The sequence below is a fragment of the Gadus morhua genome, unplaced genomic scaffold (genome assembly GCF_902167405.1).
Source record: "Gadus morhua unplaced genomic scaffold, gadMor3.0, whole genome shotgun sequence".
Taxonomy (NCBI): Eukaryota; Metazoa; Chordata; class Actinopteri; order Gadiformes; family Gadidae; genus Gadus; species Gadus morhua.
In genome coordinates this window covers 88,857-103,247 of record NW_021964150.1, presented here as the reverse complement: position 1 = coordinate 103,247, position 14,391 = coordinate 88,857, and the positions used below count along the sequence as shown (strand labels likewise).

Here is a 14,391-nt window from a genome sequence, read left to right as displayed (position 1 = left end):
CATCTCTTCCACTGAGTTATTCTGCTGTTGATCTGCAGCTTATGTTTAATATTCTTATTAATTATAATAATATTAATAATTACATTGAATAACATTTTATTTCAAGGCACCTTTCATGACACCCAAGGTCGCCTTAAATTCATAAAACAATCTAGGGTCACAAACAGCAAGAGCTGCATCGTCAACAGCATTATCAAAACAAGACATAAGACCCATGTAGGAGGAGGTAAGAACAGCAGTGAGGAGACCCAGGTAGGAGGGGGTAAGAACAGTGAGGAGACCCAGGTAGGAGGGGGTAAGAACAGCAGTGAGGAGACCCAGGTAGGAGGGGGTAAGAACAGTAGCCCAACGGGGATACGAGGGGAACCCCCAGTAGGGGGTCATTACAGCGAGAAGGCCAGTGGGAACACATGTGTGGATCTTTGTAGACCAATGGGCCTTGTTTGGTGGCTGGGAGTTGGACTACTCCTCGTCTTCGCCCAGGTGAGATTTCCTCTGACTTTTGTGTGAGCTCCACGACGCCATTCCTCTGTGCGTCCTACGCCCTACTTCGTACTTTTACATTTGACGCTGTCCAGTTGATAAGTTTTAAATTCATAAACATTAAAATAATATAGCCTCGGCCTATTACATTTTCCATATTGCTCGCAGACCTTTTTGTTATTTCGGGTTTTTTTAGTGTGAATCTGCGTTACAAACTAATGTAATCATGTATTCTACTATACTAGTTTAACTAGTCATGTATTCTAGTGTAACTAGTTTTGTATCACAGCTTAATCAACATTTCAGTGGAATATGTGAAAACATTGGTAACTAACTAAACCTCATCACGTCGGTACAGGCCTATGAGCCTACATTGCATACATGTTGAATTGAAATACTATACATACTTACATACATACATACATACATACATACATATTGAAACACATAACATAAATGTTGAAAAACATTACATAGGCTACATGTTGAAATATCGTGTGCCTCCTGGACCATCCTGGGCTACAATGATCTCTCCTCAAACCATCAGATATAGGTTCCACTGTAACTTATTCCCCTGAACGTATGTGCCTTTTCTTCTACAGGCTTGGGCATCATCTCCTGAAAAGCCAAAATGTCTGCCTGGTTTCAAGAAGGATTCTAACCTTTTCGAAGTAGACAGAAGACATCTTCATAGCGGACGTGTCCTTGGCAAAGGTAACAATGGTTTTCTATATGCCGTCATGATTCTTGAGTACATACGGCAAATGTATATAGCTGGGCCTGGGCCTACCTATAATATAGACCCAGTTCAACTAGTATACTTTAGCTGGAAATAATTCCATACGACTAATGTAGTGCCCGTTCAGTGCACTTAGCTACAGACAGGGGAGTGGTGTATTGCTAGTTTTATGGCTCAACAACAGGGGCGTAGCCACATGGGTGGCCAGTCTGAAAAAATAAAATTAACAAATCCTCAACGGACATGGTCGAAAGAAAGCTGAAATATTTGCACTATTAGTTTGATCTAACTTTGACTTATTATTCTTATTTAAAGTGTTGTATTTTGACATTACGAATAAGTATTGCACTTAAAATACCCCCCCCCCCCCCCCCCCCCCCCCCCCCCCCCCCCCGAATCGAAATATTATGATGAGACTGAATGAGTATTGAAGTTGCCTTTCTCACAGTATTTCTTTTGTACAGTATACTAATTGTACGATACGACAAAATATACGATTACAATGTGCAAATTGTTTGGACAAACATAAAGATGATTATTGGGGAATCATTTATTTTTAATGACCTGGAAGTTACTTGTTGTCAACACCCCCCAACGTCCAGGCTTGATGCTCTCATATCAGGGATGAGCAATGCCTCCTAATTTTCTTTTCAATTAGATACCAAAATATACCAATATATTTTATAGACAAGTATCCTGATGCTTTAAACTCTTCTTGTGAACACAATTACACTCATTATTTCGATTAATTGGTGAATTCTCAAAAACAACGCAAAATATGTAAGGGATAATGTATACGTCGGATGCAACTCCGCTCATTTACTTTTTTTAAGCTGATTTATTACATTATAAATTTGCCGTTTATTTTCTCATTTTTTCTTAACTATTATCAAGGGGGTCGTCAATATCACTGTTTCATGTAACGCCGGATGCAACCACTCCTTTCTACTACTTTCAGTTGGTTTCATTGAAGCCGTCTGGTCAACCTCTGACAATTCAACACATTGTAACCAATTCATTTTTTAAATCAATGAAAAGATCTACACACTTGTATCTTCAATAATATCTAAGCGAAATTTCGATAGCTTTAATACTTTTTTCAGAATCACAGTTTTAGTTTCATACCGGCATAGTTTTCAGTTGCTGTCATTGATTTTCTTTTGTCGCCAGAGCGTGAGGACATTCATGCACACACGCAATAGATCCGCCACATAACCGCGTTTATGGACACTTTTGATCCAATTAGAAGTGGAAGAACAGCTCAATCAGAATTAGAAATTATCAAATATACGCCTCAATCGGAATGATCCATACATCGATTAATTGGCGAACGATCCAACTGCATCGATGCAACGCCCAAACATCGATGCATATCACCGTATTATACGCTTTTATTTTGACAATCTCCTTGCGCGGGTGTTAATGAAACTATTTCTGCGCAAGTGCGCCTATCGGCTCGTATCCGTTCATCAGTAAAACGAGGCACATGTGTGAGCGCGAAGATGTCTAGTTTCGGTTTGTTTTGCCAGATTTCCAGTTTTTCCAGTCTAACGTGATTATAAGTAGCCAAATTTGGTGGGAAAAGTTGCTCTATCTGGCAACACGAATGGCTTATCTTAAAAGCCAAGATGATTCCGAGGGATGTTTTGTTTTTAGAAAGAAACTATCCACACAGATAGGTATGGTCTATGTTCAAAATGAAAGCTCTTTAATTTAATAAGCTCTTTAATTTAAGCCATAAAAAAACCTTTTGCACTGAAATGCAATGTGGACTTTTATTATTTGCATTAAAAATGGATTGTTTTGGTTTTAAATATCCGGAATAGCAAAGAAATAAAATGAGGAAATTATAATTAAGTTTATGTGAGTTGAAGTGAATGTAAGAGGTTGTGTTAAATGGGCATAGGATATCGCCTCATATCAATCGCATATTCCTGAATCAAATCGAAATCGTATCGCGGCAGATTTTTTATATCGGCAAATATCGTATCGTTGTCTAATGAATCGATTTAATATCATATCGTGATGAAACCAGGTGAAACCATGATTTGCGCCTCTAGTGGCTGGAGCCACACTCAAGGCCACGTGTTTGGTGGGGCCGAGCCATGTTGTGTCTATGAAGTTTGTCTTATACTTTAAGTATCCGGGAAGCTTGACCCTCTCTCTAATGCTGTGCCGCCTGTTGATCCTTACTTCGAAAGAGTAAAAGGCACTTTGACGTCACGAAAAAAGAACACATCTGTGTTCGAATTGGAACTTTTTCACAGTTTGGCAGGCTCACACTAGCAATTTTCGGCTAGAACGCTAAGAAACATTCATTACTATTAAACTATCTCCCAACACACAACCATCTTGAATTTACATTTCTAATTAGTCATTGCGTTGGGTTGCTTTTCACCTAGTGTGCACTGGACTTTTCCTACTTGTGCATTCAACAATTCATTCATCCAGGCCAGATGTAGCATTTATTATAAATTAACCTCTTTAAAGTAACGATGTGACGTTAACTTAGCGTGGTTTTGAAGGCCACCTTTGGTTAGGCTACTGGTGCTTGGAAAACTATCTCGGGAAATGGGTATTTTAGCTCGGTTGCTGTGTTACACGACCTAAAAGCTGAGGCCAATTCAGTTTTTCTCACTACACGGAACCACTAACTGCGTTCACACCAAAAGCGAATCACGCTGCAAAGACGCTTTGGTCGCTCACAAAGTATCGCTGCGAATATTTCTGTTCGCTTTTGTCGCTCATGACGTACAATTCAATTTTGCACACGCATTTAAAGGAGCCGTATGCTTTTAGTACAGACAGCCATATCAAAGAGTGAACTCCCATACACTTTGGCCATATTGCAAAGACGGTTTTGCTTGTTGGATAAATGCTTTGACAGCAAGTAGGACAGTGATTCCCCTCCTATATATATATATATATATATATAATATATATATATGTATATATATATATATAAAACTCCTAAAATGAAATTACAACTGAGAACAAAAAAAGGTTATATGCTGTAGTAGGCTAGTTAAAATATGTTTCACTGATCTGCATCTGCAAATCATGATCTGCACTCATTCGTCAAACAAATTGACATTGGCGCACATGGCTAATTTGCATACGTGCACAGGACTGGCTGGCTCCGCAAGGCAAATAATAGAACCTATTTATCCATGCCAATCTGTCTATCTATCTATCAACGCGTGTCTAGTTTTAATGTGATGTATTTTGTGTCCAGTCAGACTTGTCTCCCTTGTTCTATGTGGTCTTGTAGGCTACTGTCCTGTGTGAGCCGAATCACCTAAATTAATTCCCGACAATTTGTGTGTTGACTAGGCTATCTATCTATCTCGACTATTTAATTAAAAATGATTCACCTCAGGCTCCGTGAATAGTGGGGAATAGTGGGAATAGAGGGATAAAAGACAAGAGATATATCCCTTGTCATTTATCCCTCGTTTTGTCGAATAGTTTGTGTATGTGACGATTTCAAAAACGTGTTTTGTTTAAAGCATGACTACACGCGATTGGTTGGTTTGATTGGTGGTATGGAGAGCAAATGACAATGATTCCCGCTTAAATAAGAACGTTCTAGATCGCAAATATTTTCTATAAATACTCCTGCTTATCATCACTTTGATCAAAATCACTATGGATGTTGCACTCATTAACTATTGAACACACAACAGAAAACACAGCTGTCATCATCACTCTCACTGACAGCGATATATTGTTTCACTTCTTATGACAAATGTACTTATTGTAAGTCGCTTTGGATAAAAGCGTCTGCTAAATGGTCATTTGTCAGCTGTCTATCCTCCATTAAACTGCATTGAAGTGACACGTTTGTTCCATGCATTATTATTTCATTATTATGCATGCATTATACCTTTGCACAACGTATTATTCCTTTGCACAACGTAGGCTATGTATTTTCGTAATTTGAAAACGATATTGTCCCATTCAGAGCAAGGAAGATTAGTATGCTAGGATCTCGGTTAGCAGGTATGTATCGCGCCTATTTTACAATAATCTCAAACGTTTCATTAACTCGCACACCAGACCAACCAACCAGGTGTGACACCTCCGCCCAGGCCAGAGCCTTTTTGTTGCGATTTCTGAAATGAAAAAGGCTCGGATCGTACAACACCGGGTGCCCAGTTACAGCCGCGATTCATTTTTCAGTCGACATTTTGTACATTCAGTAGGAACCAAAAAAAAAGTGCCGGTGTTCGGTGTTCCCTGGGATCCACGCAAGCAAAGAGCGTCTACATTCCGATTGGCTGTCAGTGTTTTGCCGCTGAAACGCGTCATAGTAATTTGCATAAAGTTTAGCCGTCTTCAACTTTTTTTGGTCGCTCTGGTCACTCACCTTTCGCCGCTGGTAGCGTTTGACGCTTGTGTCGCTTATGTCGCTCTTGCCCATAGAAAGGGAATGACTTCTGGTGATTTCGCAGCTCAATTCGCTTTTGGTGTGAACGCACAGTAAGAAGCCTATCTTTGTCTGTTTGAAAATAAATGGGTTAAATTCTTAACTTTCCCCTTTGAAGCTGCAGAGAAGCTTCAAATTCATCATCCCTTGTCTCTCACTGCGTTGGAATTTAGATAGTTGTTCACTTGAGAAGCACAAACTATTACTAGCTTACCCTCACCCTACCTCTGACATCTGATCTAAAGAATGTGCCTTACATTGTTGTTCAAGTTCAAGTGTTTTTATTTGTCACATACAATAAATTGAAGTGAAATGTTAAAGGGTCAATGCTCCACACTGTTGTTGGTGGTGAAGAGTAGTAGTAAAAAGAGACCAGCGTTTGGTTCAGTGCTAATTTCTCACCATTGCTCCTATTTCTTGTGTTTCGACTCAGGATTTATTCAGACGCAGTGTATAAAGGTTAACTTCTATTGTGCTGACATTTCAGTTGGTTTTGATGACTGCATGGCCCGTAAAAGATTCAAATTCGGCAGCAGCGACCGCCATTTCCATGTGGAACAGGACGGAACATTAATGGTAAGTGTGTGTTTTGAGATGCATAAATATAGCCTCTGTCCTAGTTTTGGAAGTAATGTGGTATTTTGTGAAGGTGACGAGAACTACCATGCATGGAAGAAAAAGGGACTTCCTCATCTCTTCCCTGAATTCCTAGGGGCAAAAATGTGGTACAATAATCAGGGTGCAACTCCATGGCAATGGCCATCATCACCCTGGACGTCACACCATGAAAATTCAGGCACATCAGAATCCAGGAAAGGAACTGCAAAAGAGGGCAAATGTGGACCCTTCCAATAAGAAAGAGCTATCTTTGTGGTCCCAGTCATAAAAAACTGTTTATTTTCTGAGATGTATATCATTGTTTGCGATGCCAATTTCTCAACCTTAATTCTCTTCTTTTCTTTTTGCAATTCCATCCCTCCTATTTTAAATTCAACATTAATCCTTGAACTCCTTTTAGGTTATTCAAAACCTGCCAGTTTTGCGCTTTCTTAACTTTTCTAAGAGGCGGAAGAGAGCCTGGATTATCCCTCCTCTCAACATTCTGGAGAATGATAGGGGGCCCTACCCCAAACTAGTGGCCCAGGTAAGATGACGTAAGGGTACTTTTTAACTTGAACTACATGTGAAGACAATATCGAAATCCAAAGTGAAAAAGGTATTGAATTACTATTCAGTTTTACCAGGGTAACAATGTTTTTTATGCATTATCTTCCTTTTAGATTCGTTCTGATAAAGATAAATGGTCAAGAATGGAGTACAAGATAACGAGTTACGGAGCAAACGGCCTCTTCATTATCGACAGAAACACCGGCCAGCTTTATGTGACCAAGCCCCTAGACCGGGAGAGGAAATCCCAGTACATGGTAGGGAAAACCTGCTGGCCAAATTAAAATGTGTCAATATGCACGACCCTTGCATGTAAAATAATCAATATTTATCTATGCAGTTAGACGTTCATGCCAACTTTGCGAGCATGGTGAACGCTCAGGCTGAGTCAACCATGGCCGTCATTGTAAATGTCCTCGACATGAATGACAACAAACCAGTCTTCACCCAAGATCCCTTTGTCGCAGAAGTTGCAGAGGCTTCAGCAAAAGGTAATGACACAGAGGAAATCAAAACCATTTCCATAGAATGTGTCGACTGGCAATTTGAGATTAATCCTCACGCCGACGGCAGAGTCAACCATCCAGCTCGTCAGGAGCAGTTAGGGTTAAGTGTCTTGCTCAGGGACACATCAAGAGGTGGTGGGGATCGAACTAGCAACATTTTGGTTAGAAGACAACTGCTCTACCTCCTGAGCTAAGCCAACCCCATATTTATTAATTAAAAAACCACCACCCCTTACTAGTTAAATGCTTTTAAAATGTTAATCTATTGGAATAAACATGGAACAGAATGAATTGATTGCACATGAATCATAAATCACACTGCAGCTTATGATTGGAAACTTATATTTTGTGCCCATCTCTGCAGCACGTGCTTCTCTTCATAGTCGATTTTTGTAATTATTTTTTTGGATTAATTGAGTCTATAAAATGTGGTTGCTTTATCTGACAACCCGCACTATGCTATAGTTCATATGAATATCCATGTACAAAATATTTAAATTGAACTGAAGCATTAAGCAGCAAATCTTATTTGTACTTGATAAATTATTTAAACAATTGATTTATTAAAATTAGTATTGATTAATTGTCGGGGGGGGGGGGGGGGGGGGGGGGGGCTAAGGGAACTTATCGATTAATCGACTTATCGTTGCAGCCCTACTCTACATCCTAATTGTTTTCTAGATGTGACCACCTACTACAACTGGAGCGCTTCATGTTTTTGTAAATCCATTCTTTCGGCTTTCCCCTGTCTTTCCCTTGCAGACTTTGTAGTGATTACAATTAATGCCACAGATCTGGACGACCCACAAACTTATAATGCTGAAATCCGGTATAAAATTTGGAGCCAGGAACCAAAACTTCCCAATGCTAATTTGTTTGCCATAAACCCTGTTAGTGGAGCCATCAGAGTCAACCGCCAAGGGCTCGACAGAGAGGTACGGATTTGTATTAATTTATCCACGGCAGTCATTTTAAGCAGAAAGGTTTCCATATGCACAATTATTTTATTGAAAATGGACTTCAATCTGTATATTTTTCTGCAGAAATACCCGAGGTACACTCTGGAAGTAGAAGCTGCAGACATGAGAGGCGAAGGCCTGACTGCTAGAGGGCGTGTTATCCTCACAGTTACTGATAGTAACGACATTGCCCCGGCCTTTGAGATGGCTCAGGCAAGTACACGTGTGTAGACCTTTCGTTCTTTATGGAACCAGACCCATTTCTTCTATCGATTTTCGGCTTGTGACGTGTCAGTATCAAACCGCTTTGAGACTCTGACTTGACTTCGACTCTCCTCTTGTGAGACTCCCTCAAGGCTTAACTGCTTTGAGGCTGAAGTCTTGCTTGAGAAAACAATTTGCTCTGATTCTAAGGGCTATGGTAAATTGTCATTGCCCAGTACCCTCCAAGATAAAGCACATGGCTAATAGGCTTATTGACTTTGCAATGTGACTGTCTAGTATTCAGGGTTTTTCCCGAAAATAGTTTTGCTAAGGGGGATCAGAGAAAATGCCCTGATTGTTCAGAAATTAGGGGGAGTTGTGGACTGGAACGACTGGGACAATCCCTGGTCCATTTATAGTGGCGTTAACTGAAAACCTAAACGTAGAAACAATAGCGTTAAAGTTTGGTTCATAGACGTGATCCCTGTTCAGGTTTTAGCAGTCCACACAAACCCCCAGTACAGATCTTCATGGGTCCAAAATGACGGACCCAAACCCGAATTAACCCCTAAGATGATTATGCAAACTGGAAAATTCCAGGCTATCCATTCAGTTCCAATCCACATATTGGGCAACATTGAATTGCATCATTATTTTATGGTTTATATGGTTACATTTTATTTTCCTTTATCGTTCTTTCCGGTAAAAAATGCACAGTATGAGGCCAGTGTCCCAGAAAACAAAGTGGGAGCGCAGGTTGTGAGGATGTCTGTAACGGATGGGGACGAGCTTAATTCTCCAGCCTGGAACGCAAAGTTTCAAATTGTTGCTGGAGATAAGAATGGCCAATTCGCCGTGGAAACCGGACCTGGCAAGCAAGAAGGAATCATTACAACTGTGAAGGTGGGGTTGAATCTTGAGTAGTGGCTTAAGAAAAATGTTCTGTACACGATACTACAAAATACGTAAAAATGTCTCTACATTCTCTACATTGGAATCAACTAATCAAAACCTCTATTTAGGGTCTGGACTATGAGATGACCAAGACCTACACCCTGCTTGTGACCGTTGAAAACGAGATTCCCTTTGCCATCCGCCTTCCGACAGCCACTGCCACGGTGGTGGTTTCTGTAGAAGATCTGAATGAGGCTCCTGTGTTTAGTCCAACCATTCGGGTTGTGAAGAGGAAGGAAGATCTCGCAGTTGCCAGTGAAATTGTGCGGTACACCGCAACCGACCCTGACACTGAACGCAGTCAGAATGTCTCGTAAGTTAAAATCGTTAGTTTATTTAACGATTACTTTCCATTTCTCAAACAACCACTTTTATTTTATTTTTTTGGGTCATGAAGCATTTGCATGTCACTTTTCACTTTGTATATCCAGGCAAAAGATCATGAAGCATTTGCATGTCACTTTTCACTTTGTATATCCAGGTATAAGATCATGAAGCATTTGCATGTCACTTTTCACTTTGTATATCCAGGCAAAAGATCATGAAGCATTTGCAAGTCACTTTCCACTTTGTATATCCAGGTACAAGATCATGAAAGACCCAGCGCGGTGGCTCAGTGTGAACCCGGACACGGGTTTGATTAAAGTGAAGAAAGGCATGGACAGAGAGAGCCAATACGTTCAAGACGGCAAATACACTGCCCTGATAATGGCATATGACGATGGTATGTAGGAATTTTAAAGATTCATTATGTTTAAGAAATATTGGTGCAAAGTACAATTACATTTTCGGGTTTATGATGTATTTGATTTCTTTTTCTTTTTCAGATGTTTCCCCAGCCACTGGTACAGGAACCCTGGAAATAGAACTAGAAGATGTTAACGACAACATCCCTTCAATCAATGAGCGCATCATTAAGGTGTGTGTGTGTGTGTGTGTGTGTGTGTGTGTGTGTGTGTGTGTGTGTGCGCGCGTGCGTGCGTAATTAAGCACATGTTTTCTCTACCTTCATCAGGTTTGCAATACGGAATCTGCCCCTCAGCTGCTCTCTGTGACGGACGCAGATGGGCCAGACTTTGCTGCACCCTACACGGTATCACTAATGGGCAGGTCCAAGAATAACTGGACCGCTACGATGGATGACACAGGTTTGTACTTCTACTTTTTACAGGGACATAAATGTTGGAATAATTGTAATGGTATGGGGTATTATAGTGAACTGTTGATCTACCATGATTAATGGATACGTGAAGTAGCTCTTATTGTAAATTGATTGAAATTTGAACATAATCCATTATATTTATGGGACAGACCCTGTTCACAGCTTAAAAATCATTAAAATGATGGTGTCTGGATTTATCTTTCTCATCCTTCCCTCTCTCTTTAATCTAGGAACAGGGATAATCCTGACATTAATCAGGGCCCTTCCCATGGGAGACTACAATGTAGTCCTGAGAGTGGCAGACAACCATGGTCTAGAGCAAGACAACATTGTCATGGCCACAGTTTGCGAATGTACAGGAAATGAAGTGACCTGCAAAGTTGGGATCCGTGAGGGAGGCATTGGTCTGCCGGGCCTTCTAGTAAGATCAGGAGCTGTTCTGCTGCTGCTATGTAAGTTTGTTTATAAAATAAGACAGTCACAAAACGTTCCTTCAACTCGTGTCTTCTTTTTTTGTAAAGAAGACAACATTTGGACTTGCCGACATCCCCTTAAAGGGTAATTCCGGTGTAAAATGGATTTGGGATATGTTTTGTATGATAACGAGTTGAAACGTTCGTTTTGGAGCACAAAATAGAATTCCGCATATAGACGCTTTCTTCAGATGGCTGCTTTTAGCCGATTCCTTCAAAACACTACAAACTTGGAACGATGGGGGCACTGGTTATGGTAAAAACTAAATCGCTATTTTAAACCACTTAAACACTTCTTTGGTAGTAAAATAAGGGTCTTAACATATAAAACAAGCCATTGAGAACTTTGAGAAATGGCGTTGACGGGGGATCTACTGATGGTAGAAAATGTCCTTTTCTAGAAAATGTCCTTTTTAACAATCCGTACACATCGCCACCAATGCTTTGTTTTGTATGTTAAGACCCTTATTTTACTACCAAAGAAGTGTCGGGCTAATTTTAGCCTTTTAAGAGGTTTAGAATAGCAATATACTTTTTACGATAACCAGTGCCCCCATCGTTCCAAGTTTGTAGTGTTTTGATGGGATCGGCCGAAAAGCGCCAACAGAAGATATACGTTTTTTGTGCTCCAAAACGAACGTTTTAACTCGTTATCATACAAAACATATCCCAAATCCATTTTACACCGGAATTACCCTTTAAAACAGCCAAAAGCTAAATAAGCTTTGCCTATTATGCCATGATTGTTTTTTGGCCTATTTGGACTCCAATCATATCAATAAACATGAAGTCATCGGGGTACTTCAGTTTGGTCAGCTGAATCACCATGAGGCCAGCCCTCAAAATATCCTTAAATGGGTTAAGTAACTTTCTGGCAGCTTCCAAGGGTGAGGAGGGAACTGCATGTGGTGGGGGTTTCTTGTTTCTTTGCCTTGCTGCCTTTTAAAGAATGGGACATTGTAGTCATAAGTATTAACCAAATCAACAGGAAGGCACTCGTGTCTTTTGGACCACAATATAACTTGCTGGCTCTCATGGCAATTTCCTTTTCAGCTCTGGCTCCAACATTGGTTAAATGTTATGAATTTTTACAATGATGTAATACTGTGGACAGGGCTACAGTTATATTAATGTGTAGCTAAACATGTCGAGACACATCCTTTGCTGAATGAGGACACTGGGATGCTATTAATGATTGAAAAGTAAATTCAGCAACTTGCCCGTCTGATCTAATAAGACGACTGTTTTATCTCTGCAGTGCTGGCATTGCTGCTGCTAATATTCATTAGACGCAGAGGTGGAGAGCAGAATGAGCCTTTACCACCAAATGAGGACATCAGGGACCACATTTACTACAACGATGAAGAAGGGGGAGGAGAGGACCACCAGGCACGGCCCCGATATTGGCTCAATTTATCAAGAAATCTGTTTAAAAGTGATGATGTAATTGTTGTTTAGGATGGCTGTTTTTACTTCTGTTGCATTTATTAAGTTTACCTGCTGTGGTTTGACTTCTATTTTGTTCTTTAAGGATAATTATGATCTGAGTGTGCATCGTGGTCCGGACGACCGCCATGGGTCTTCCGGAGTGATGCCATGCTTCATGCCTAAAGCCGAGAATCGACCCCGGCCTGCCAATCCTGAAGACATTGGCAAATTTATTGATGATGTGAGTCAATCGTGATATTAAGTGTAATTTAATTTCATGATGATTCTTCAAAATTATTGCTTTATTAAAAAGCATCGAAGCAAGTTACTTAAAGCATCGGTTGGTGTCATTTACTTGAGTTTCACAGAAAATGTTTACACCCTAATCTGGCCTTTCCTATGCTTCTAGCTAACTTGTCATATCAAGCTTATAGCTGGTCATGGTGAATGGGAAAAAAAGTTTCACTCCACCGTATGCTACTGTTCTATTTGTCAAGCAAATGGAGATCTCTCTGTTTGAATGTAATAATGCAATGGACCCACTATATTGTACGCCCTCTTCAGAACCTGACGGCAGCAGACCGCGACCCGCTGGCGCCCCCCTCACACTGTTGATCTATCCTGGGTTTTCTTTTCAATTCTTATTTGCTGGCACTGATTTATATTTGTAAATTGATGAAAATTTTATTTTTTTCTTTTAAGTTGGCTTTAACATTTTATATTGAAGCTTGTACTTTTTTCATTTTTCAAGTAATGACATCAATGATGTTCTGTAAGAACTGTTTTTTTAAAGCTTTTTTTAAAATTGCTAATTCCTTATTTTCCTAGGACGTATTTCAACTAGGTAGATAGGATGACGAAAGTAAAGGGGAACTTACGGGGAACGTTTTGAATACATTTACTTGCAAAGTTTGTTGGTGAAATAAAAAAAGATTATACTAATCTGAGAATGTCTTTGCATAAACCTTCTGTGTGCTATTTTTCGAGGTTAGGTTAAGGATGGATGTGTTTGTGTAGTCTTGCAATCTTGGTCATTTTGGTCATCTACAATGATGTTTTGTAGAGCTTTGGGCTGTTTCAGCATTTTTTAAGAGGAACAGTGTGGAATTGTTGAAGGACATTTATTAAGTTAATGCAGTGTCAGAAATGGCCGCCTGTATTAATGGTTGCACACAGAGGCTGGGTTCCAAAAGGCCTTTGTGCCGTTCACCACTCAGTTCCTTCAAATCTTTAGATGTTATCTTGATCTCCATTGTACCCATGTTGGCTGCAGCTGCTTGACGAAAAGCTTGGCGGCTGAATTGTGATGTGGACTGATAATCAGTGTATCCTAACGAATGTTTTAGAGATTATCATCAGACAAGTCATTTATGGGCACATATAACAAACATGATTTGTTATATGTTATAGGTTGTCTCGCAGCTTCGCTGCTTGACACCCAATTATTCTCTTCACGGGCGCAGGCATTTTTGTTTGAGTCTTATGTTCATGGTGTGTTCCTGAATCCTCGCATGCCAGCCTTCCGAGTAGCACTTTTGACGTAATTTCCGGTCTCCGAGCATTTATAGCGTTACTGTTCGTCTCTGTGATTGTGTCATGAAATTGGCTAATCCTTGTTTATTGTTAGCTACATTAGCCTCTTTAGCAAACCAGCCCGAAAACAAACAACACCATTGCATTGAATTGCACGCAGAGCAAGACCATGCAATGTATAAATTGGTGACGGGATAAAGTAGCAATGTAATCAAGTGTGTAAGAGCATTTAAAAATGACACTAAAATGACCAACGAAAAAAATCTCTTCACGGGGGCAACCATTTTGTTGCAAGCGTCATCACTGCTCTCGGTCTACTCTCAGATTTCCAAAAGTTGGAGACAAAAAGGGGGC

At 40.1% G+C, this 14,391-nt stretch overlaps 1 protein-coding gene across 3 annotated transcripts; it reads left to right on the top strand.

Moving 5' to 3' along the window:
* The first annotated feature begins 416 nt into the window (after positions 1-416).
* LOC115539361 (B-cadherin-like) lies at positions 417-13,284 on the top strand. 3 transcript variants are annotated; one of them, XM_030350387.1, is made up of 18 exons: positions 417-483; positions 1,110-1,197; positions 6,139-6,227; positions 6,670-6,795; positions 6,932-7,075; positions 7,159-7,309; positions 8,087-8,259; positions 8,368-8,496; positions 8,900-8,905; positions 9,211-9,390; positions 9,510-9,754; positions 10,023-10,165; positions 10,269-10,360; positions 10,457-10,589; positions 10,834-11,055; positions 12,335-12,465; positions 12,608-12,745; positions 13,069-13,284. In XM_030350387.1, the coding sequence occupies exons 1-18, from the start codon at positions 433-435 to the stop codon at positions 13,117-13,119; spliced, it is 2,292 nt and encodes a 763-aa protein (XP_030206247.1). In that variant the 5' UTR covers positions 417-432; the 3' UTR covers positions 13,120-13,284. The 3 variants fall into 3 exon arrangements, with proteins under 3 accessions (XP_030206247.1, XP_030206248.1, XP_030206249.1); XM_030350388.1 differs by lacking the exon at positions 8,900-8,905 and having other exon boundaries at positions 9,205-9,390; XM_030350389.1 differs by lacking the exons at positions 417-483; positions 1,110-1,197; positions 6,139-6,227 and having other exon boundaries at positions 6,684-6,805.
* The last annotated feature ends 1,107 nt before the right edge of the window (positions 13,285-14,391 follow it).

Excerpts from the sequence above, each read along its gene's own strand:
- LOC115539361 (XM_030350388.1), top strand. The coding sequence starts at position 433 with ATGGGCCTTGTTTGGTGGCTGGGAGTTGGACTACTCCTCGTCTTCGCC. Across the intron at positions 484-1,109 it reads TACTCCTCGTCTTCGCCCAG|CCAAAATGTCTGCCTGGTTT; the intron begins GTGAGATTTCCT and ends TCTCCTGAAAAG. Across the intron at positions 1,198-6,138 it reads CGGACGTGTCCTTGGCAAAG|TTGGTTTTGATGACTGCATG; the intron begins GTAACAATGGTT and ends CTGACATTTCAG.